This window comes from Pagrus pagrus, assembly GCF_965226575.1.
Source record: "Pagrus pagrus genome assembly, chromosome: 14".
Taxonomy (NCBI): domain Eukaryota; kingdom Metazoa; phylum Chordata; class Actinopteri; order Spariformes; family Sparidae; genus Pagrus; species Pagrus pagrus.
This window is the reverse complement of record NC_140198.1, coordinates 22,467,263-22,493,980: the sequence shown is the minus strand read 5'-3', so window position 1 is coordinate 22,493,980 and position 26,718 is coordinate 22,467,263. Positions and strand designations below refer to the sequence as shown.

Genomic DNA, 26,718 nt, shown 5'->3' with positions numbered 1-26,718 from the left:
TGTGTCTTTAACTGCACTGGTTTTGAGTCAACATTTTTCAAAAGCATCGGGCTGATCTAGGCTGTGATTACGCCCATACGTCTGCACATGTGGCTATGCTGAGTCAGACCATGTGCACAGATTAGCGTTTTCATTATCAGTTTTATGGCAACGCACATAAGCTAAAATGAGCTGGGTTGATGTGCCTATTAAAAGGTGCAATATGTAAGAATTGGCCACTTGCCAAAGGTCACTCCAGAAAACTGTTGCATCTAAACTCTTTTCTGTCACTATCTATGGCTGTAGCTACTAGCTGCCATGAGCTAGTTAGCTCAGTTAGCCATGCAGCTAGTGGTCATAAGCGGACTTGAATCTCCACAGACCGAGAGCTTAGAGCAACGGGGTCTTGGTGTTACACCACTGGCAATGGAACGAGGCTCAGCAGCTTCAGTCTTTGACATAATGTTAAAACTATTTCTACACATTCTGTTGATGATTTTTGTTCATTTTTGAATGGTTTTGTTGTTGTTGTTTTATTACATAGATATTGCATATTGCACTTTTAATGAGCTTTAGAGGTACTGGGAAATGCTTTTAATTTCTTACTTTGAACAGAGCCAGGTTAGCTGTTGCCCTGTTTCCAGTCTTTATGCTAAGCTAAGCTAGGCTAACTGGCTGTTGGTTGCAGCTAGATCAGTGGATCAGCCTGACTGGAGTTTACCATGCAAATTTGTTTATAACAAAATGTTGAGAGGTAGTCTTTGGATAGGGATACATGTAGACATAAAAATCACAAGAGAACCTCCAAGGCACTCTTTTTTTAACTATTAAAATGCCTTTCCCTGACAAAGGCTTGATGCCGAAATGCTAAACAATGAGCACTGATAAAAAATAGAATTTAAGGAAGCTACTCGAAGAACATGAAGGTATCAAAATGTGTACGTGCATCAGTTGGCATGTTTGTGTTAAACAGCTAACAGCAAAATGAGGAAGTTGTGGTGTGGAAGATCGTTGTGACCTCAAATGAGGTTTACTCAAATAGTAAAATGAATCTTCTCTTTAAACATCTAACAGTCAAGCATGTTTAGTCTGTCTTTGAACAGGATTAACATTTTGACTTAAAAATCACAAGAAAACTCAAAGGCACTCTTTAACTATTAAAATGCCTTAATTGTGCCGGCACGGTCATGTTAGACTTTGTCTGCCCAAAATGTATTTGTGTTGGTTCACTCTCACTGCCTTCATCAAAATCAATGTTGGCCATGGCAGACAGCTGTTTTCAGCAAAGGCCAGTTAAAGAGCCTGGTATTTCTATTGTGCGATGGTAAAGACCAAAAACAGAGCTAAAAGAGAGTGAATATTGGACTTTTAATCACCTGATAGCCACAAAAAAATGTTGCTCCTTACCTACTGAATGTGTAAATGACTGTTGTTGCAGATTTAAGTCCTTTTTTTGGCATCCTAACATCTGCAAACCCCTCACTACCAATGTATGGATATTACTGAGACTAATACAAACAACCTAGCTAGAAGCTGGGACACTGAAAGCTTATTGAATAAGGCCTGCTCCAAACATTAGTTAAAAGTACAGCCTGACCTTTTCCATATCTTTATAGAGTCAGCACAAGGAGTAAGGACACTGTGCGAGACAACAAGAAAAAGATCAATAAGTGGGAAATTGAGAAATACTTTCAGAGAGAGAAATGAAACATAAAACAGGAAAAGACATAGTAGCATGAAATCACAAAAGAGAAAACGCCCAAAACAAATAACAAGCAGAAGTAACCAACAGAAACAGAGATTTTATAGACAACAAAGATCTGCAGAGTCCTGTAGCATGCATCACCACCAGAGTGCTGATGCTGTACAGACGCCATGATAGTGATGACGAAGTCTGATGCTATAGGAGGACAGACGAAACGCTGACACTTTTGGAGGCAAGCCCGAGGGGCCGAGGGAGGAAATGAGAGAGCATAAGAGGGAACAGAGACAGACAGTGGACAACGAAGGTCAGAGAGAAGCGGCGAGAAGAGGAAGCGTGAAGGTGACATCCACTCTGTGTCCTGTGGTCATTCACTATTTGGCGTTTTATATTCACACACATTTTGCACATACATAAACATTTGTGTGCCCCCTCAAACTGCCTGCTGGGGATGGGGTTTGGGCCGCTTTTGAAGCTGTGGGCCGAGACGTGAAATTGCTCTTGTATGCTTCAATCGATTCTCCTCTCATGCCTCTGTCAGCGTCTAGACCGTCTGTCCCTCTCTCCCAGTGAAACACAAGGTAAGAGATGAGACAGAGAATGGGACAGCAAGGTGCTTAATACTGAAAAATGCATGTATCTGTGAAAAAAACCACATGCAATACAGGAAGTGAGATGATGTTTTCCCTGGTTGACTGGAAGCCATTAGAGTAGCAAGAGAAAGCACCTTTGGAGCTGATAAGGATGTTTGCCAACATGGAGATTTAAGCCTACATGCTGCAGTTCAGGGGCAGTTTATCAGCTAATAACATCACCCTGCTTCCCAGATACAACCTGTGAGGGAGCAAAGATAAGCAGCAGCTATTTTGAAACTTTTCTGGGTACAGCTGCAGCAGTGGAATAGGGCTGTATGGATGATAGATAGATGTATGAGAGATCTATGTGGGATCTCCTCACACATTTCCCTCCGACACCGACAACCCAACATTCACATCTTTTCCCGCTGCAATTTGCCAGTCTATGTCATGTCTTCCCTCTCTATGATGGACGGCTGTTCATGTTGCCTTTAAATGTGGCCACTTAGGATGACCCTTAAATACTTTTCCCTTCTGATGTGGGCCAACAATACGTCTTACAAACCAGCTGTCTTCTTGCAATACATGACCTCAATTGCTCTTTTCAGATTTTCATCCGTTTAACAGCCAGATTTAGTTACATGATGTCCTCATGTCCATGATAAATAGTAATGTCAGGTCCTCTCTCTTTATTATATGTAATTTATATTAAGGTACATGGGACTGTTGACTGGAAGCAGAACATCTAAGGTATTTTTCAGAGCTAGTTGTCAACTACTAAATGAATCGCCAACTGTTTTGATAATTGATTCATCAGTTTGAGTTCAATGATTTTTGAGTTCTCTGTTTCCAGCTTGTTCAACATAAATACTATCTGGTCTTCTAGGAGAGTAAACTGAATATCTTTGGGTTGTGGACAAAACAAGACACCTGAGGACATCACTGGGCTTCGGAAACACAGCCTTACTTTTAAACCATTTTCTGACATTTTATAGACCACGCAACTAGCTGGGGTTTCCGATTTGAGTCAGTTTGATTCAATATCTATTAAGTGAGGTATAATTCAGTTACAATACTTTTTGCTTTGGATATGAAAGAAATTCTGAGAGGACTAACGCTTTAATTAAACAAGGCAGCCTGGTGATTTACTAAAAGTAATAACGTTTGCATTAATAATTGAATTAAACAGTTTCAGAGATTTGTGGTTTGAATTTGCGTATGTAGAAAATGAATGGGATATTGCTATGATTTTAGCACCGTGTTAAAAATGCCATGGTGAAAGAACAAGAAAGTAATGATAGATGTATTCTAACAAAGGAAAATAAGAAAAAAAAGTGATCAGTACCATTTTTAACAACCTTTGTGGTCATTCAAGTATAGATGTCTGAGTTTAGGAGGTGCGCTTAAATGCACCATGAATTCCCCGTCCCTGTGTTGTGTGTGTGAAACTCAGCAGGAAACAGAGCAGCCTGTTCAAAAATCCCACCAAAATGCGGTAGAAACTCTCATCTTAGTTTATAATCACGGTACATTTATCCATCAGTGTGGCGAATAGTCCTACCCACATTTGGCGTTTGCCTGGTGGTAATTTTGGACCCTGACTTGCATCCACAGAAAAAGATCTAAATCAGATCATTCAGATGAAGATCAATTTGAATCAGAAAATTGATTTTTTAAAAACCCAGCTCCTAATCGACTGAAGGAAAAGAATCAACAGATGAATTGACAATACCTATATTCGTGAGTTGCAGCCCTGATAGTTTAAATTAGCACTGGAATTTGTTTCATCTTCATTTCTGTGCAGTTCTGTTTCCCAAAATAGAAATGATTTCCCAAGTCCAGCCTCCTCGTCTCTATTCCGTCTGTCCAGGGAAAAACCAGTCACCAGCAGACACACAAACCCAAAGGCCAACATGCCACATGTCGGCATGCTGCTGGTGTGAAGGGACCACACAGAGTGCGGATGATCCCTGATGATGGCTTTGATGAAAAGACCTCCTGTCCTTTACCTTCTTCTTCTTACCATTTGCTCTGCAGCAGCCCTGTCTGCTCACTCCTTCTCCCCCTCCTCTCACTCTCCTTCACTTCCATCACAGGGTATCTCACCAATGTGACTTCCTCCCCTGTGTTTTCCTGACCCCCCACTATGTGAAAGCCCTGGAGTCAAGTAAAGCATCCCCTTGCTGTTCTCCCCCCTCTCCACATGCTCTGCAGTGACCTCTGCCTCCTCCCCTTCCTCCACCCCCAGCCTCTTTCCTAGGTGGTCTCCCTCAGCGGTGTGTCGGTGATGCCCTGCAGTCAGGATTAGCTTGATTTGTAACCTTTCCAGTTGTCCTTTCTGAGAACAAGCTCTTCCCTGTTTTCCATGAGTGCATCTAAAATTAAAGTTACGGATTTTTAAACCAATTTTTTCATTACACTTATTGATTTCATGCATTTTTTAAATTCTCAGCTGGCACCAATGTAATTAACAAACAGTCCTTCTGGCAAATGCAATAACTCTTAGACTTGAAGTAATTAATAAAAGTTAATTTCCAGAAAACTATTTTGATAACGATTGATCGTTTGAGTTTTACTAAGCTAAAATGCAGATCACTTGCTGGTTCCAGCGTCTTAAATGTGAGAATTGGTTGCCTTAATCTGCTTTATATCATTTTATATTGAATTTTTGACATTTTATACTAAGCAATTAATAAACAAAATTATCAAAAATTTTAATAATCATTAGTTGCGGATCTAAAATCTGCAGCTCTGTGCTGGCTTTCCTCTTTGTGCAGGTATTTACTGATTAGGTTAACATATGTCCTATCAACTACAATCGGTCATGATCCAATGTATAATTGAATGCTTCATATCTTTGAGAGTTGAAAAAACCTTTCAAGATACTTCTATATTGCCTTCTTTGTCCATTTCCACAGATACGATGAAGGCTAAGCAGACATGTGAGAGAGCACGCACAAGAAGAGAATAAACATCAGAGTGGAGAGGAGAAAATGGCTGGGAAACAGCAGTTACATCCACAACGCTGCATTTTCTTTCCTCCCTCAGAAAAGAGTACAGCCCTGCAGTCACAACTCACGTGATGCCTGATGCCGTGTGTGTGTGCGTGCATGTGTCTACATGTGAATTTATGTATGTGTGTGAGGGAAAGAGGGGGGGCACACAGAAGAGACTGCTGGCAAGCTAAAATGCCCTCTGTGCTGGAATTTACCAGATGGCACTGGACAGAAACAACCAGGGGTATTACTACCACACACACACACACACACACATACACACACACACACACACACACAGAGCATATTCTGGGCCTATTCAGGAATGAAGTTGCATGCAGTGGCAGAAATAGATGCAGGTTTACATGCAAGGAAAGCAATTCATTCAATCTTTAAGTGAGCACGTGTAACACCAAACATAAAGCTTATTGGTTGTATTGTACTTGACAACACTGAAGCTCATAAAGCTATACAGCTTTAACAATAATACCATACAATCCTGCATGATAAAGTACAATCATATGCAACCACCGCACAATGAATAATATCTTTGTGAAAACCTGAAATGTTAGTTGTTTTGTTAAAGGGACAGTTCACCAAATGCATATTTTTCCTCTTACTACTACTGCTATTTACCCATCTAATCTTGGCTGTAGAGATGTCTGCCTTCTCTCAAATTAAATAAAATAAAATGGCACTCTTGTGGTGCTCAAAGTGCCAAAAGAATACATTTAAAAAAACTCAACAGCAATGTCTCTTCCTAGAAATTATGACCTCTTTAATCAAGACAATCCACCAGTGTGAGGGTGAAATTATCTCACTTAGGCCCAAAAAGTTCACGCATACATGGAGGTGCAGAACCAGCAGGGGGCCGTGATGACAGGAACAACAGACGAACAACGACAACAAAGAGCCACAAACTGTACTGAGAGGATGGTCAGGTTTTTCATTGATAGGGCCGTTACCCAGGTGCTCATCAGAGTGCGAGTGATGATCTTTTCCTAAACCTAACCAAGAAGTTTTGGTGCCTTTATTTTGAAAATGTAACCAGATGTAGCCTGTTTGTATGGGTAACTTGACCACAGAAATGACCGTGTTGTTTTCACAGATAGGCGAGGCCAAACGTGACAATGACACAGTGGACCGGTGGGTCTATTACACTGTTTGGTGTGATACCGAATTGAACCCACAGGTCTTGTTGTAAACATCTATTCACGGAAGAGAGGCTCATGCTCGTGACAGCGTGGGATGTAAACAATAATGGTGTACCTCCTTGGCTGAGCTGTAATGTTAGCTAGCTTCATTAGCTAGTCTCTCGTCCATAAATAAATACAGGCTTCCTTCTACACTGTAATACTGAAAGAAAATAGTTTATGATAGTAGTATTAAACGGTAATCTTGCGGCTGTTTGTGGCACTGTTGTGGAGAAAACAGTTGATATACTATTGCAACATAACCTCAATAATTCACCTTGGACTTTGAAGCCTCCAGGATGCCCCAGTTCTACTAGTCTATGCTGGGAACTAAAAACTAATTGAATAAGCTACCTAAGCAGACACAAACTTAGTGTGTGGCTGTCTGTGTTTTCAGTATGTTAGATATGCATCTACCAGGGCTTCCTTTTCGTTTTCTGTTTTCATTGTTGTCTGGTTAGAGATCTGAGCCACTGGTTATGTTTGTGTTGTGCGCGACAGGAAAAAGGCAGCCTCAGTGGGGAGACAGTGGAGGCAACAACAGGAAAGCGCAGGGCAGCAACAAGAAGGAGGGGGAAGAGGAGGAGGGGAGGGGGGCCGGCTGGGGACCCAATCAAGATCTTTAACAAACAGTGTTCAAGCTCAAGGCAAGAAAAAAAGAATAAGGATAGAGATGACATAATCAGCCAAGAGGTGCCGTTGCGTCACCATAATTAAGGTGTTTACAACCGAGCTTGATAGCATAATAAAGAATTTGCTTCTCACATGAGATACAGTATAACATGACAAAATCACAACAAGGTGCATGTAGAGGTAGCTTTAAAGTAAAATATTTTTTGCGAATGAAGCACACTGGCTTAACAGATGTGGCCCTGTTTATGCAACACTGCGACCTTTCCATTAAAAATTAAACTGGATTACTGCTCCAGCCATCTCAGTGCCTTAATGGTTCAAGTAAGCCTTAAACCACACTGAACTATGAACTGTAACTGATCCAAGATCAGCTGACTGAGCTGCTCCGTGCAGCGGAATTCAGCTAAACTTAGCCAAAACGTGCCAGCCTAACTCGCCCACAAACATCCAAGCTTTCAATCCCACTAGCCGAGAAGAGTCGGTGAACGCTGCCGTCTCGCTCATAACCGTATATTTAGCCAAAACGATCTCTTGCACAAAGAAGCCACTTCACAAAAATGTGTAATTAAACCAAACTATAGGTCGATATCAGATGTCCTCTGTGGAAGTCAAAGTTCTGTTGCTTCCCTCCAGATAAACCAACGCTTCCTCATTACAAGAAACTGAGAATAAAAAAGGAGAAGATGAAAAGCCCTGAATCATTCTAGTCCAAGGTCCAATGCTTCATTACCGCCAGCTCATTCAGATAAGAACACACATACACACATAACCCCTGCTTGGATCATTAGAGATATTCATACTCGGAGTGCTCCATAGCATCCAACATGCAATGACAAATTTGTGCAAGACAGCATGAAGGCCAAATATACCCTCTCTCCATGCTGCCATCATTGACACACAGACACACACAAACACACACACTCCAGTCTCTTGCTGTCTCCTCTTGAGCTCTATCTTTAACTCTTCTGTGACCTCAGCATCTCTGCTCCTCGTTGACTTTTCCCACAGACATCTCTCTCTATGTGTGTCTGAGTCAACACGATACAATCAGAGAAGATGTGAAATCAGCAGATAGGTTTCCTGCTTTCACCTCCGACATCATGATAACCTTTCCGCAACAAGCCAAAAACATTTCCTACCAATTGTCTTTCACTTCTGACGCGATCAATGTACTGTTACCTCCTGTTTAGCAGAGATATTTAAGCAGAAAGGTTCAGAATCACTACCCAGTTTAAATTTAGTGCAAAAGGATCTGTCACGAGTAGCACATACGTGGTGTTGCTGTACCTTGCACACTAAAGCTCCAGATTTTATTCAACACTGTAATTTTTAGCTTCTACCTGCTGTTAACGGCAGTCATTGCCTGTTCACAGACACATTTGCTTAATAAATGACTTGATTTTATATCACAAAAATCAACTGATTGATCGGATTATGACAACAACCATTAGCTGCAGCCCCTTTAGCTACAATAACATTAAGACAGTCAAATATGCCGCATTGTTCTTGGGTTTGAGTAAAAATCTTGTCGGTTCATTCACATTTTGAAAGCATTGGAAAGTCATTCTATAATTGACAACCACAACATGGTTAAAGTCTGGGTTTGAAAGGCGAGTGTGAGAGGACTGGAGGCCAGATGATCCAGTTGGAACATCCAGTCGATGAGGCTTGACCTCTGGATGGCTGCTCTGTGGCTCGTAGCTGCCCTGTCTGGGACCCGAAGAGTCTCAACACTGACCCTCTAATTCCCTCAGAACACACTGTCTGATTGTCCGGTCGTGCAGGGACAGGACATCCTAATGTAGGGACAGATTTAAGCACTGATCTGGAAGGGGCAGCCCGTCCCAAATTGTATCAGGAAGAGGGACAGTTTGCTGCTAGCTTGCTGCTCTGTCACACACACGAACAGTCTGTGCTGGCAAGGCAAAGCTTTAATATAAATGTCCCCTCAGCTGGAAATTGTTTCCAGGGCAGCTGAAAGGCTCCTTTTATTGAGCTAGTCAAACACCACCCCTCCCCTCCATCCCCTATTTCTCCTACACACACGCATGCGCACACGCATACAATCTCTTTCGACTCAACATGTAGACTGACAGGGAAATACAGTGTGTTTTTTTTTTTCACTTGAGGTTTTTTTTTAACATCCCTTTTAATCATACGGGGGAAAATTGAAACTTTATGCAAAGTTCTCCTCCTGTGACATCACTTTAATGCCAATAACATTTAAACTAAAGACTGTATCAAGATCCCTGCACTTGTCAATGCAATTAATGTCTGGTTTGTAACTGAAATCAATACGGTGTGAGCACGCTATTTGTGCAGAATTTCCATTAGAAACCAATTACCTAAAAGGAACACATGAGCTACTACTTTACACAACTTCCTCAGTTGTAATGAAAAATTATACAAATGAGCATGTTTTGCTTCACAGCTGCTTTGAGTAAATAAGCTCTGTGGAGAGTGAAGTGCAGTAAAATGAGCTTGTGTTCGGCTGTTCGTCTTCCTCTATATGTGACCCTCAGGTTTCTCTTCCTCCTTTCAGTTTCTTAGTTAAGTCGACCCACAGCATCCTATGAATTTCTTTTCTTTAGTATCAGGAAGCAGTTACTTATTTTCTCTTTTTTTTAGTTGAACCAAAAAGCTGCTCTTTTACCGCTTTGGTAAATCAGTATCGTTTCTGAGTATTTGAGGGGTTTTAATGACATTGAGGAGTTTACAAACAAACTACATTTTAAGCAAAAAGACAATTGTACTTCGATTTCAGAATTAAATTCCTTCCATTGTGGAGAAGGATTGCAACACCATCATGGCATAGTGCCATTTGGTAGTGGCACAACACCATTACATGCAAACAATGGCCTTCAGGCACAGCCCTAGTTTGGGCTGTTCTCTGGAGCAAAAGTGAACCAGAGTGGGTGTTACTCCACCGGCAAAGCCAACAGCACACATCAGACTTAACAGGAAGAACAGGTTGTGCTTTAGCTCGTTTCTTTATGCAAATGTGTGCATGCATAAATATGTGGACAAAACACACACAAAAGTGGCTGCAGGCATACAGAGTCTAGTTAGGACCATCTGAGTGCTCACACATTACTCACACTCACACCCACTCTTTTATGTCATGCTCGGACTCTGTAACACTTGGCATAAAAGCTGAAGAGTGTCCTGACTTTACTTCTGAGTTCAGCGTCCAGCACATACCTTAGAGACTTGTTTTGCAAGAGCTCTGCTCAGGAATAAGTAATCAGCCCTGTGAATTTGTCGTACATTATGTCACTACCGCTGCTCCTACAATATGAATATGCAAGGTAATGAAGACATACAGCATACAACAAGTGCCTATCCACTATCAATGGAGATCAGGACCAGAATCAATAGTGCAGACCAGAAGTTTCCTCTTGAACTGGAACCCTGGGAGCCCCGAGAAACAGTGAAGCAGTTCAACACATTCCTCAGCCTGAGCAAAGCCATACCTGCCAACACTGAGTGCTGAAAAGAGGGGGATTTTCCAGCAGAATAAGCCCTTATCCCAACACGCACACACTGACTTTTCTTTCTTAGGAACCCTCTGAGTTACTCACACAGAACTATTCCGTCTTCTAGCTGGGCTAATCAGAAATGCAAACCCACCACAAAAGAGATAGGGTCTCACTTTGAAGCCTGCTCAGTGATGAAATGTAATAGCTAACTTTATCCAGAAGATTTAATCTGGGTGGTTATTAAAGTTTGCTTTGTGAAATATGCCTCTTGCTTCAATTATCATGAGCGTTACAGTCAACAAAAAACCTCTTAACTCCAGTTTCAACTTGGCTACCCACTGCAAACATTGACATTAAGGTAAAAGTTTGATTGAGACACCTTCATGCGTCCAATAACCCGAGTTTAAATGAGTCTTTTAAATGTGACGCTACTGTCTGGGAGTGGGTGTGGTAGCCTCCAGGAAAAGTGGGTGACTTTGAGTTAACTGTTAACCACCCAGCCAGCTCAGCTATTTTGAGTTTTGAGTGTAACATGACAGCTGTAAAGTGAGGGTTTTGTTCCCCGACAACCACTACCAATGCCCCTTTGTGGCACATGCACAAAAAGGAAACCAGGTTCAGTTGTCAGGTTTTGAGAACTCTCTGTCACTTCAATGTATTATGTCCTTTTCTTTGTTACACACATAAAAAATCCCTATGACTTTGCTGATGTCTCCGTAGAATTATCTAGCTAGCTAATGTTACATTGTCAAGTGTAGCTAGCTACGTATGTGTATGACGAATGAGGGTCTTGAAGGGTTGTCCCATTTCATAGGGGAAGATTTTGACCACTACCTCTTGTAACTCCGTTCTGAGGGGCAAGGGGGCAATCAAAACCAAGAGGTAAGGATAAAAGCTGGAAATGAGATTGAGCCTAATTCTACTATGATTACAACCATAATGCAAGTAGAACATACAGTACAATTTTCAGAAAATCAACAAATTCATAACTGTTAAGCTTCAACAACTCCTGTAGAGGAACCATGCGACTATACAGTATATTATGAATAAGTGATAAGCTGGACCAAACACGAAAGATGGAAAAAAAGGGAAAGCAGAAGTGTTGACAGGTATGTAGAACTAGCTCTGCACAGCATCGTGCCATTATTCATATCACCGCATGGGATGCACATGTTCAGACACATGCCATACAGACAAACATAATCAAGCAAAGAGTTACATAAGCAATCAATGGATGACAGGTTCTGAATTGGACTTCCTGTCGGTGTTGTAGACATGCATCAATACAATTGAATGAACCCTGTGCAACCACAGAGGACTAATGGGCATAAGCTTCGCTGAGTGTTGATACAAATACAAAATGCAGAGATGAAGTACGGCCTCATAGATTAAAAAGATAAATACCAAAACACAGTACAGAAATATCATGCAGACCAATCACTTATCCTTTATTATTATCATTATATCTGTGTATTCACATCATTTATCTTAAGCAGAACATATTCTTAGCTGCTGTTACAATCTGCCAGTGTTTTAACTCTGAATCATCAATTTCCTAAAGATGCTTGAATTTAACATGAATGGAGTTTAACTCCAGCACCTCCAGACCTGCTGTCAGAACTTTCCGTGGCGCTCCGAGGCCTACATGTGACAATGTCAGAGTCAATATATCAACTCCTGCACCCAGGCGGGATGATGTAATCCTGATCCGTGACTCAGACACATGGCATCGGCTAGGCACACATATTCGCTTACGTGTTCCATCCAACTGTTTCTCCCTCTGAACGTGTCAATCAAAGCCTTGTTAGCAGCTCCTGCCCGAGGCCGAAGACCGCCTGCGGACCTCCCTCGGTCTCTAGCTGCTCGGTGTCATAAGTGCTGAGCTAAGCTCGAGTAGGAAGAGGAGACACGGAGCGCTGCTTTCAGCAGCAAGGATTCCCCTCCCATTGTTCTTTCATCCACGACCAACACACTGCTGACCTATGACCCTAACCTTTGACTCCTTTGTGTGGGTGTGTTACTGTGCTTCTGTGTGCCTGAAGGGGACTGCAGGAGTGAGCTATGAGCTTGCTTTCAACGCACCAAAATTATAATTAGCCACACAGGATAAGAGAGTTAACTAGCTTTAAGCCAAATACTGATACAGTAACATAAAAATCCACTGTTCTGTATAGATGTTTGGTTTATAAAGTGATGGGTAATACGCTCCATCGTAAGTCCAGGTTTGGTCGAGTATTAAGGCCGTGATTGCCACCTCCAACACAAATTAACACATATTGGCCACTCCACAAATGACAGGGTGTTTGAATACTACCCACTGAGTGTGTGTGAGTGTATACGTGCGGTAACAGTGTTTATTTCTTCATATTTTATCAGGATCAGATGTGTGCCTGCCTGTTCGCCTTTAGTAACCACTTCCACCATGCAGTCATGTTGTTACTACTTTCTACTGAGGCAATATGTAACTAACAACTAACACTGATGTTTATATTCATTATCATTTCTTCGAATGACTATTTTCTCGATTAACTGTTAAGTCTATAAAAATTGTGGAAAATGTCTGTCACAAGTTCCCAAAGACTGAGAGGACGTCTTCTAATAACTGGTTTTGTCTGACCAACAGTTCAAAATGCTAAAAATATTCAGTTTACTATCAAAAAAGACAAACAAAACCTGCAAATATTCACATTTGAGAAGCTGAAACCATTTCATTGTTGCTTTCAAGTAGTGCCAATTAATTTGTCAGTCTAATGATTCATGATTTCAGCTCCTTCATAACTGAATCACTGAGAAATAACTGAAAAGTGGGCAGTGATTGCAGATTTTTTGGAGCGAGGCTAACCCAAAAGCTCTTACTAAAAGAGGCTCATAACAAGTACTAGTAAATAATTTATTAAACATTAATAAAGGTGTTAGTTACAACTGATAAACTCATGATAAATGGGAGCCGTCAAGTACTTCCCCTTACGTGTAAGTATGTGTGTACCTGGAGCTCCCTATCTTGTCTGCTGTGCTGGGACATATCCAAAGCGGTGATGTTTGAAATTCACTCACCGCTCCATGGGACTCTCAGTCTTTTCAGGAGTGTATTTATTCAGCAAGGCTTATCTGAATGGAGGTGCTTTATTCTTCTCCTGCCTCTGTACTACTCTCCCTCTTGTCTGCTTCTTGTTACAAACACACACAAATACCTGCAGAGCGCCCCAACCCAATGCCACCACATACTCACACACACAAGGGCATCAAGACCTCGGATCCAAGCGTCCCACTGTTGCCATGGGGACCATTTCGACCCTGTCAGCACTTCTGAGGTCTGCCTGGAGCGAGGCAATTTGCCCCCTCCCCATCCTTCACTCTTCTCCTCGACCCCTCCCCTCTTTTTCTCCTTTCGAGGAAAAAAAATCCTATCCTCCATTCTCAAGAGTCATGACTATTCCTTCTCCTATTCTTTCTCTCAGATTCATTCACCCACAATGTTTGGCACCAGCAATCTCCTCTCCTCCTACTCTCACTCCCACTCTATACAGCCTTCTTAAGTGTGTGTGCTCCTTCCGCAGACAGAGAGAGTCGGGGAGGGGGGGTGGGGGGAACGAAGGGAGAATCTGCATCTGCTGCTGATTTCCACCACACAGGATGAGTTAAACGCAGATAGCTGATATTTCCTCAAACTTCCCTGGGGAACACATGGAACTAGTTTGAGGTATAGATCGAGCTTAGCCACAAAGGGATGCAACTGTTCTGAACATTTACACTGGCAGAAGTCCTGAGACATCTTACTCATGTGCAGAATTTGACCTTTATGTTTCTGCTGCAGGCATGATAATAACATGAGCCTGAAGCCAGAAGCTCTGGCAAGTATAAAACTCATTTCAAACAATGCATCGAGAGTTGTCGGTTGAAAAAATATTATTACGTTACCGCCGGAGAAATGAACTTTATGCCCGACACTGGCGATAAATGATGCGATAATAATGTGATACTTCCCCCCGCGGGGAAATTTACAGAGCACATATCAGGCAGAGCTTTAAACCAGCTGGCAGGGATTCAGTGTGTTGCTTGAAGACGCTCCAGCAGGGAGGCTGGAGGCTGGAACCAAAGTTTCCTGACTGAATGATAATGTACCGCTCTGATACACAAAGAAAACACTATTGCAGTCAACCACAACTCTAAACTGACACGTAAAACTGCGACTGAAGCCTCCCACATCTACACAGACGGTGACATAATGCAAGACTTTCGATGAACGTTCATTAGGATGAGCGAGGATTTAACTACCGGTCATATCAGGTCAGAAAATGAAAGATTTGGCTCATGATTATGTCCATAATCCGTGGAAATTCCTTGCGATGTGCTATACTTAGATGCTTTAGCTTTGACTGGACTACACATACATAGAAGTCAGCTCACCTCTAACTTCCTCACTGTATTATCCCAACATCCTGACAACATAATGGACCTGCTGTTCAGGGGGATCAGCTGAACTCGTACATGCAGGAGCGCAGGCACAGCTGGAAAGGCTGGTCAAACCGTTGGAGGGGCACATTACGTGGTTTATCCTTTCTATACATAGACCTGGAAGTATTCTTAGAGCCGTCACGCACCACGCAGCAAAGATGACAGACGTAAAAATGCCAGACGGAGGCGAAATCTTATGTCTGACTGGGTAAACCCAGCTGAAGGTATTTACACGTGTTTTAATTTGGGGACTAGCTTAGCCGTGAGAGGCTGACATAAATCTTTATGATGAGAGTTCATAACACACCACAGGCAGTAAGCTAGTGTAAAATAAGTAAATAAGTCATAAGAGGATAGTGTCTTTAGAGGGTGGGGTGGGGGTAAGCTGATAAAGTCACCTGACGATGACCACAGACTTAAGGTCATTGCTCCTTTTAAAGTACCACTACTGCAGCAGGTATGACATAATGGGGTTGTAGCAGCGATGCAATTACCCTTTTCTGAGCACAAATCAAGCAGAGGGGCACCTGCTAAAATCTTTCCAGCCTTGCTTTCTGTCATGCTGGAGGTTTGCTAAATGTCAAACATTAAATATAAAGTGGACACCAGTGAAGAGGTAGAGCCATTTGATAAATTGAATTTGAAATGTGGATACAGGGCCATTATGGGAATTACAGTATAATTACAATATAAATAAATCTAATCAAATGAACAATTAAATGTATCCCAGTGGGATTGTCGTACTGGGTTTGTATCTTAAGATACAAAGATCACAGATAACCATTTTGTTTGGCAATTTTTTATGAATTTTGTCTAGTTTTCCAGTATACCATTGTCTTCCATTCATTTCCAGAATTATTTGAACATGATATATTTACTTAAGTATGATTTTAAGACTGGGCACACAACAACTGATGCAGATTGTTAACTATGACTGAGACGTGTAAAGAGTTTGCTAACTGTAAAAAAGTGGAAGTACATTAAACAAATATAAAACAGTCCAACATGTATTTTAGAAATGGCCAGCCATAATGTAAAGTCATACATCAGTTAAAGGTTTGGTTGGAAAACTTATTTAAACACTGATAAGGACCCTATCAGTTCAGTTAAAGTGTCATTTCCTTCCCAAGGTGCCCTGGAGAACCACAACCCCAGCTGTAGAAAACACTACTACTACATAAGTAATAAGATGTAATAGTTCATAATCAACGATAACAATGTTCTCAATACTGTGAAGAACTTAAATGAACAAATCCAGAAGTAGAAGCCTTGAAGAGCACTTTCAAATTCTGCTCTTTTGGTCGAAACCCTGAGGGAATAAGTGGGTGTAAATGGTTGTGTGTAGGCTGCTATTTGTATGGTTGACTTTCACTCCTACCAAAGAATCATTTTAAAATGATATCTTTACTTAAGTTTGATTTTGGGGTACTTTTTAAAACTGGGACACACAAGAATTGATGCAGACCCGACGTTCACTATGATCAAGATATGTAAAGAGTGTGCTAATGAAATTTCACAACGTAGAAAAAATCAGTGGGAGTCAATGGCTGCCTGCAACTATAGGAAACATATATTGAAAATGATAAAAACGGCAAGTAAAAATATGAAGGTATACTTGAGTTAAAGTTATGTGGGGGAAATGTATTCAAACACTGACAAGGATCCTTATCAGTTAAGTTTAAGTGCCATTTCCTTCCCGGAGATCCAGAAACCCAACTGTATTAATTACTACTAGGATGTAATAGTTCATAATCAATGTCAAGTATCTTTTCAAAACACTGTGAAGAAATGTAGCTAATGAAACCAGAAGTAGCAGCCTTGAAGAGCACCTTCCAATGCTGCTCTTTCGGTCGGGACCCTGAGGGAATAAGTGGATGTAAATGGTCGGTGTGGAAAAACTGACAGTCAATTTCTCTCACCATGTCCGCTGGGGTGCTGCCCGTCATCGTGAAGGTTTTCCCGGTCCTCGGAGGGGTTCACACTGACACACACACACTCACACACACAGGACTAGACACAAATATTTCCTCTCGTCGTCTCCCTTGTTAATAGCTCTCACACACTCGTCGTTGTCGGGCTGACAGCAGGAAACAACAATTTATCCCTGGTGACTTGCTGCCTCTCCACAGTCACAACACTGAGGTAGTCGAGACGTGTTACAACCCTTCTTCCTGCTCTCTATTGCACAACCATGTCGTTGATCATTTCCCCGCACAAATCGGCGAATTTGGACGTATAGTTAATGTTAGTGGGATAAGCTGTCGACCCGAGGGCCTCCTGCGACCCTCCAAACACCAAGAGTATCCTGCTTTAGAAAAGGTGCCTACGCCATGCGAAAAGCCAAATACTGCTGGCACATCCGGACACGGATCTTTTTCTCTCTTGGTGAAAAAAAGAACAAATATCCGCAAGGTTAACGGTAAGCGTCCTCTGATAAACTCAAAACACGTCCGCCGCTCGGTACGGAGACGTGTCGCTCGGTGAAATAAGCCGGTCCTCCTCTTTAAAACGAGAGTTTGTGGTGGTTGTTGTTAATGTTAGAGACTGCGCTGCTGTACCTACACGACCCGTTCAGCTGTCATCCTGCCTCAGGGAACTAGCATCAAGCTAGTAACGGAAACCAACATGGTACTTCCGGCTACATTTTCCAAAGTAAAACCACGTTCTTCAGTGCAGTGTATTTCTTTTTCTTTTTGGGTCATTTTATTATAGGGATGAAGGTTTCGTCTTAAAAGGTGGCACAATAAAGCCCTTATGTCCCCACCACGTTTCAACACAAGTGACACCCTTGTCTATAGCCCTGATTAGGTTCCTCAATAGGGACAAGATACTTTACGATATGTTAGGATAGGATAAATGGTTCTTTCAGATGAATGTTCACTGTGAATAAAATAATAGGGTCAGTTATATAATTTGAAAAACCTCCAGATGAGCTGGGTTTTTGTTTTCAAATTGATTTTAGTGAGGAAATCTACTGAAACTATAAACAAACAAAAACAGATAACCACATCCTTAGTAGAAATTACACCCTTCTTTCCTCAGTAAATGTAATTTAACACATAACAGCTATTTCTGTGCATGTATATAACAGAGGGGTAGGCCTAAAATGAGGAAATGGGTAACAAAAAAAAAAAAGAGCAGCAATGATTGGGGTTGCCTTCATCCACTTCCTCATCCTCAAAATTATTATGAACTATTATTGAAAAAATTCAGCTGTTAGATTCATCAAACGATTACATTGTCTTTAACTCACATGTTTTGTTTGCAGCCTTTGGACGGCTTCATCCCAACAAAGCAAGAGTTTACCAGCACAGTGAGAAATAGTTGACTGACATGTGACTGAATTAGGCTGGACAGTGTGTTCCAGCTTAATTATTAATCAATCACCCAGTGAAAGTAGCAATGTTCCACTATGAATAAACTTTATTACAAGTAATGCATCATGCGCCTGACCTGCATTCAGAATGCTAATTAAGTAAAGAAATAATGGTAACAAAATATATTTAGGCCGCTGTCAGTGTTATATTATTATATTATTGAATCATTATTACTGATGTGCTAGCATGTAGTCTACTGTAATGTTATCAATTCAATTCTATACAAAATACTTTATTTGTCCGTGGGGCGCAATTAAAGGCACATGGAGTAGTTGTATACAGACACCAACAGTCAAGGTGGACATCATTTTAATTGTTTCAAATAAAGTTGGGTACTTTAATCAAAGGCATTGACACGCTGACATCAACCAACACAATAATAGATGCATTTGAGAGCAGTAGTAGTAAACTGATTATACCTGGTAAAGAAAGATTTAGTAAAATAGTGTATTATTATTTTGGCACCCTCATCAAACCAGATATTTGAGCAGAATTTTTGACAACTTAACAGATTTAAAAAATAAAAATGCAAATCATTCCAAAACCCTTAATACACTGACAAGGTTCTTCATTTTAAATTCGTGTTTTATTTTGAAGTCAAAACTACCTTACCTCCGGGTTAAATGTTTCTTGGTGTGCTGCTTGATGCAGCCCCTTGAAGAACATGGCGGCAGTCCCCACACTGGGGGGTGGAACAGTGAAAAGAGTGCTGGAAGTAGTGGGAGCATGAGTGTGTGAGGAATGACTGCACACACCTCCCTCAGAAAGCAGCATGGAGGGTTTCCTCCTTAGAGAAAGAGTCACAGAGAGGAGGAGGAGGAGGAGGAGGAGTGTGGATAATCAATGAGGCCTTTCAGGAAAAATAGGAAATTCATCATATTTAATCTAAAAAGGATTAATGCCTAAATACTACTGTATGCATATAAGCTTCTGTAGAAAGCCCTCTGTTTATTGAGCTGCTCAGCCTATTCTAACAAAACAGGAACATAATACTTTATTAACTATTAATCTGCCTGTCACGTCTGGGAAGGTCAAAGGTCAGGGTCAGCTGCAGAACAGCGCCACTAGAGCTGGATTTAATGAGTCGTCTTGGATTCACAGTAATACTTAAACCCTTTACAGTTACATTTGCAGTCATGCATGGTGACAGTGATCAATGACTAGAGGATGAGACAAGGCGACAAGGCTGCTCATCCTGCCCTAATAACTTAATCAATAAATCAACCAATCAGTATCCAGGATTGCATGTGGCTTCGTGGAGAGTAAAGAATGTCTTGCAGAGCTTAAATGATCCAATATTCGGCCCGCTTAACGAGCACAAGAGATTTTTATGGGCGGAATATTGATTTTAGTATGTATACACACAGATTACATGCAGTATATTAAATGCAGTGTATGGTATTATGAAGAGGAGCAAGAAAAAGATGTGACAGCTTCATAATATTAGTTCAATATGGTTGGCGGGTTATTTATAGCATTCATCTAATACATATGTAATATAATATCCTGTCCTTGGTGAAGTGTACTGCCTTGTGTGTGTGTGTGTGTGTGTGTGTGTGTGTGTGTGTGTGTGTGTGTGTGCATGCGTGCCCCGTTTCCATCAGAGGTCGAGATACGTATCGGCAGCAGGTCTGTCCTCTCTCTGGTGGACTGAGTGAAATCCATTGTGGCATCAGGAGTGGCTTTTTCTCTGAGATCTACAGGATTAACCACCTAATCTCCCCACCATAAAGGGAGAGTGGAGAGGGGGGTAGTCTGACACACACACACACACACACACACACACATAAGCACACGAGCATAAGCCTGCCTGCACAAACACAGTGAGGTGTGAATGTGTTTTTGTTTTGGCTGTGTTTTCAAAATTAAGGTCAGTGTATGATTTTCAGCTTGTGGGAAAAGTAGGGCAGCGACTAATGCTTACTGTTGTTATTAATTCATCTCTTATTTTCTATTTAATTGATTCATTTTTGATGTACACAAAATAAAATGGCTAAATGTCAGAAAATGTTCTCAAGGTAACGGCCTCATAGACCAACAGTCGTACACCAAAAGTAGTGATTTAAAATAGATATTAAATTGTCAAATTGTCACTTTCAAGAAGTTTAATAAATGAAGACCAATTTGTTGTTAAAAGTACACTGACCTAGTCACAGAAGACACACTCGTGCTCTTTTTCTTTTGTCCTTATAGGCTGGTGCCCCATGTTCAAAAAAATGCAGCACAAGTGTCCTCTTGGATGCCCCTACGGCAGATAAAACATAATAAAGTGCCCTGTAGGGTGCCCTCTCAGTGGACAAAACATGAAGCGCCCTCTCTTCACCATAAATATATCACGACTTTTTGTGCATAAAGGCACCCAGATGGACCTTTAAACAAACAATGCACAAGACCCAACATCTTTGCTCATCTATTCACATGATTTTGTCATCTGTGTATTTAAACACAATATCAATATTTAATTATTTAATATCATGGTTATCGTGAATATCGCAATATTGCAACACCCCTAACTGAAACCTTTTAAAAAAAGACTCTCTTCCTGTTTTCATGGCTATCTGGCAGTCAATGTAACTTCTTGACTTAATGTCTAATGCAAGGGTTGAAAGATAAAAAATACTTTAATACAGAACTTTAATATTTACAATAATAATGAGGTAACAATATGAACTCAGAAATATTTGTTCTTTTCATTACTGAATAAACAAGCTGTCCTCACGGGAAAATTAGGCCCCCAGAACACTGTTTGCAGCTAGAAAGGTGGCAGGGTCCGCCAAATATAAACCAAGTAAAACAGTTTGAAGCTTTGTTGAAAGGTCAGTTTGTTTATTCAGTCATGGAGGAAGAGAGTTTATTTATTTAGTTTGTTTAGGCATAAAAAAATCAGTCAATGTTCTGATTAAAATTCCTTCCCCAAAACTCCACACTGCACCTCTAAAGTGGCTAAATAATCAAAAGGCCATGTTTTAACCATTACGTCTTCATCAGTGCTCCGACCTTGCTGTTGTTTATCCTGTACATGACCCAAGAGACTGGATGTAAGACACAGTATTTTCTGCTGTAGATGTCCAGCCTGACCAAAATATGATTAGATCAAATAAATACAACTGTGTGTATGTGTACAGACAGTGTGCGTGTGTGTCTGCCTATGCAGCCTGTGTCTCCTCCTCAGCACACTTGCCTGTGCTTGTTCGTCAGTGCAGGTCTGTGTAACATGAATCACCAGGTCACCTTTACAGCCCCTCACTTCCTCTCTTTAAGGTCTGCCGATCAAACACAGACGTTACATTTTGTGTAAAGACAATACAACTCTGTAATCCTCTAAGCCTCTTGACTCTGCTCTCGTTTAGATTTTTCATCCGAGCACCTGCCGCCATGCGCAGACCACACACAGACATAATGTACACACATGAAACCCATGCACATACAGACAGCATTAAGATTTTCTGTGTGTATTTGAAAGGTCAAAGGGCGTGATTATATCGTATCCACTTGCACACTGTCAGAGAAGGAGATAAACTCTGATCTATTTCTGTTTCCAGTGTCCCTACGAAACAGTTGCTGCATTTCGGCTTTGAAGGGCGGCATGCACGACACAGTTGGCGGTTACCACCACTCCATATATAAACACTGACACTCAGCATAGCAGCGCTCGAACATCCCACCGCTTCGACTCCCCATGTTTCCCACAGATTATTAACATGCATCGTGTGCCATCAGCTATTCTGAGAGCAGACTTTGAGCTCGGACTGTGGCGCAAAGGTTGGTGCTGTGAGCCACCGACGCAACACAACACGCAGCTTCACACCCCCTGACTGAGAGGACAATTCAGTTCAGCTCTCCCAGAGGAGATGTGAGCAATTATTTCCCCACCGTCACCACACAGGGCTGTGTTATGTCCCCTTCCTGCTCGTCTGCAGTCGTCCATCAGTCCCCGACTGAGAGAGATCAATGACAGGAGCACCGGCTGTCTGGTTCTGAATGAGTGAAATGTCACTTTCCTTTGGTTTCTATAACCATGCAGATAAATTGGATTTTATGTTGGGTGACAAAACAACAATGGAAGTCGATGGAGTTTTTTTAATTTGCAATACTCTCCCACCTCACTGTGAACAGTTTTTATGAACTGTCTCTACTCTTGGAAAAATGATGATTAAAAGTACAAAACAATTTTCTGTCGCTGTGATTGAAATTTTTCTAAAACTATCAGACTGATCGTTTATGAGATGGATGAATTAATTCAGACATTTACCTCCCCCTGAGGATGAATTGTACCCTGATAAAGTTGCTTTACTTTTAATCCAGCTCCATAATCACATTAAAACATTAGCTTCATTTGCTGAGCTGATGCTTTAAAGGTGGACTATGTAGTTTTGGAGAGGAAATTCAAACTCAGAATTTGAACATTTACAATATGAGGTAATAATACAAACTCAGAAATATTTATTTGTTCCATAAGTGAATAAACAAGCTGTTCTGAGAGGAAAATAAGAACACTGTTTGAAGCTAGAGAGGTGGCAGGGTCCGCCAAATATAAACGAAGTCAAACAGTATGAAATTGTGTCGTTGTGTTTGTTTATTCAGTTTATATACATCTAGTAACTTTATAGTGTGTGGGATTGATCTCATTTATTAGCCAATGGGCAAGCATTAGCATTTGTTGTAATTAATCATCACATGGATATGCTAACAAATTATCTAATGCTAAGCTAGCTTGCACTACTAGACTGCATTTTTATACCTTTCTTGTGGTGTTCTTTCCCTTATTTTATTGATTACCATGAATAATGATCCAATACTTATTTACATTGCTAAGCTACCTTCATCTGCACAGGGGACCATTGACGGATTTCGTCAGTCCGACCTTCCGTACCCTCACTGAACTGTCTCCACTCTGGATTTGTTTATTCACCTGTCGTTGTCGTACTCACTCCTATCACTGTCGCGAACCCTGTGACTGACAGCCCTGGTACAATGTCACCAATCCCCAGAGATCTGCCTTTATTACTCAGGATCAGGTCCCTCTCAAAAGCGATAGTCAGAACCGAGTTAGATTTGGCTCAGACTTACCAGGAGACAGCCTAAGCCCGAGCTTATCTCCAACGAACTGTTGTTGTGGGGATCAGGAGGAGGTGGGTGCTCCACTAATCTGCCCACCTGTCTCACACACTCAGTGGTAAATATACACAGGGATTTGTCCTGAGATCCCTCTGATGGCCCTTTCGCTGGAACGTAAATCTGAGGTACAAGTTGCCTCTGTGACTTCAAGTTGCTGCGTTTGAGTGTTTGTGTTTTGAATCGGTGTCAAGTGCAGTTGGTGGTTTGTTGGGCGATACTCAAGGAGAGAGGCCGCACTCGCACAGTCGTCACAGTTAAAAGCCTCCTCCCTCCTGCTGTTCAAACAATTTGTCATCATCTCACGTTCGTGCCATCTGTCTGCCACAGAAGGGGAATAAAATGCGTGCTCAGTGCTTGTATTCTGTATCTATGTGCTCTGAGAGTGTGTCTGTTCTCCTTCTGTTTACCTGTGAGTGGGAGTTACTTAACATTTCATGTGTCTCTCTGTTTGTATGAGTACATTATGTCCCTGGGAGGTTCTGTTCGGCCTACATCTACTGGCTTTTTACAAACTCTTGCCTGTTCAACCTGTTCACACTCACACATGGGCCTTGACACCATGCATTACATCTAACACAGAACTACCGGTAAGGCTGTCTCTGTATATGTACAGGCGTGTCAGGTATTGTCTGCTTGAATTATGTCATGGCATGCAGCCGTTTAACAGGTTTTCTTTCAGGCGAAACCAGCAGGCCGAGGTTTCCATCTATCTGGTGAAATATACACCCCTACTTCATGGATTGGCACAGAAATGTGAATTAATTCATTGTTCCCAGATGCTTAATCATCTTGGTTATCTGATGCGTCATTTATCTGCGCAATGAGATTGGCATTTTTTGTTTCCATGTGAAATTTCATACAAACATAGTAGCCTGTCCTCATCAGAAAATAGCTGTAGTAATTATTACAGCAGGAAAGTGAGGAGAAGTAGTATAAAGAGTGTAAGGTCTATATAGGATGGAGGTCAGGGATGGTGTGCTGGGTTAGACAACTAAAACCAGAAGGCTGTTGAGTTATTTTACTTAGGTAACTTAGGTAACTCAAGTTATATAAATAATAAAAAAAACAGTTCCTTTACCTAACCAAGTAGTTTTCCTGCCTGAACCTAACTAAATTTGCGACCGTACGATGAAGGTCTGATACATGGTACAGTTTTATTGCGTGTACTATTGTTTTGTATTGTAAAGTATGCTGTGGGTTTATTTTTGAAAGGTGGACAGTTGCCAAGGTGTAAGGATGTGCTGGACATTGATGCATCCCACAGTATAAAGTATAATAACTCAAAAACACAAAACGTGTAAATCGTCACAAAAAATCTCTTGACACTGTTGTAATAAGCATTACTCTATTAACTAGCGGTAATAAGGCCCTTAGAAGTCCTGATTATGCTTATAAACATTATTATGTGTTAATAAGACTATATAAGTGTTACTAATGACCATATAAACACATTGGTTTTTAGATTATAAGACATTTAAAAACAATTATATATATATATATATAACGTGTTTACAGTTTACAGACTGCTCAAGAACGTTATTAAAAACCTTTCTTCTTTCTCAGTTTCTTGCACAAGTCCTAACTGCATACCTATCAGCTGTGGGCTGGAGATCAGACTGGAGATTAAACACTCATGTTAAAGATGAGAGCGTTTGCTAAGATAGCTTTTCTTCCTAGACATACATCCATATACATACAATCTAAAAAAGCAGCAAATAGAGATGGTGTGCCTTCTTATCAGAAATTTCTCCCGGCCAGCTGTGAACCTTATTTGAGTTACTGCAGTAATAGGAAGCAGTTTTGTGTATTTAACTCCTCATTTCAGCTTTGATAATCAGTCATTCCTAGTCCATGACGTGCTTAGAAGCTAGCGATAGGAATGACAATAGAAACAGGGGCACCAATAGGAAACAATGAAGTAAAAGCAGATTTTGCTGCTGACACTTGCTTACGTAACATGCCGTTGATACAGGGTGTTATAAATGTTTACAATAGTATTACAAACATATATTTATCGAGGGTTTCTGTTGTTATTGAGCTTAATACATTACATTTCACTTTACTTTGCATCACGTCCAAAGCAAGAGCAGTGTCTTGTTAGGGTGAATTAATCCTTAATTATGCACTTTATCAACAATTTATCAACTGTTTTTTGCAGCTTCACAATGATAATAACCTCTCGTCAAGTCACCACAGACAAGGCCCAGTCACCAACATTAGATCTCAGCATTTATCCATCTTACTTGTTTTTGTCCTCACAATGGGCCGATGAGAAGATGCAGATTTTTAGAATTTTTTTGTTGAGACAGCAATCAATCTCTCGCTTGTTATGTAATGCACCTGTATTTTAGTTGTGTATCGAGGGCGGTTACCCCGCAGGAGTTGTCTTTTATATATAAAACAGTCCAGACAGTCTCACTTTGTTTCTGCAGAGACAAACAAAATGATTATGAGAGGAGGCATATGACATCAAGAAGGTAATAAAGCAGTAAAATTATATCATAAAAGGAAATAAAAACACTGTAAAGTCAAGTCAACGTGACACCATCAAGCCTGTATGCACTTGCAGTGACTATTATCATCCTACACAGCCTCGAAGTTGAGATCTTGTCTGAACCCTTTTGGCTCCAGCAGTCATACTCAGACATTATGGCACACACACACACACAAACACACACACACACACACACACACACACACCTTTTTGAGAAAACCCCAGGCAGGGTCAACCTCTGCGTACCTGAGTCAACCTCCACTTCCTTCTTCCCCTCCCCCTCTTCTGCTCTTCCTCTTTCCATTCCTCCCTCTCTCACTGTGACTCGGCAGGTATAAAGTGGAGGGTGAGGCTGTGTTATCAGCAGTGCACGGCTGGCATTATGGCTATGGCATGTGGATGTCAGGCGGTTATTACGGCACATAATAGCTGTGATTACGCGAGCTGCGGTCTTCCCTATAGTGTTCAAAACACAAACAATAGTAACGTGAGCATCGATTGTGGCTGTTTCCCCTCCATGGTCATCCTACGGTCACATGACTTTGTAACACAATCGAAAAGTCACAAAAGTAAAGGAGCATGTCATCTGCTTCATTCAAGTCTTCATTCAATGAGCATGTGTAACTCCACAAAGCAAATAAAAGGATTAGATGTTATTTTTTGCTGGGCTATGTTACTGTTTTCCAGGTGGTCACTCGATTGATGTTTGCTCCAAGA

General features: G+C 41.1%; 1 protein-coding gene across 1 annotated transcript in view; it reads right to left on the bottom strand.

Annotated features, from left to right (window-relative positions):
• The window catches only part of ubl3a (ubiquitin-like 3a), a 38,464-nt gene extending 20,851 nt beyond the window's left edge, over nucleotides 1-17,613 (bottom strand). The window contains exon 1 of the mRNA XM_084373826.1: nucleotides 16,932-17,613. Coding sequence (XP_084229952.1) covers nucleotides 16,932-16,958 — 27 coding nt within the window. The 5' untranslated portion in view covers nucleotides 16,959-17,613. The remainder of the gene's footprint in view (nucleotides 1-16,931) is intronic.
• Nucleotides 17,614-26,718: the final 9,105 nt, after the last annotated feature.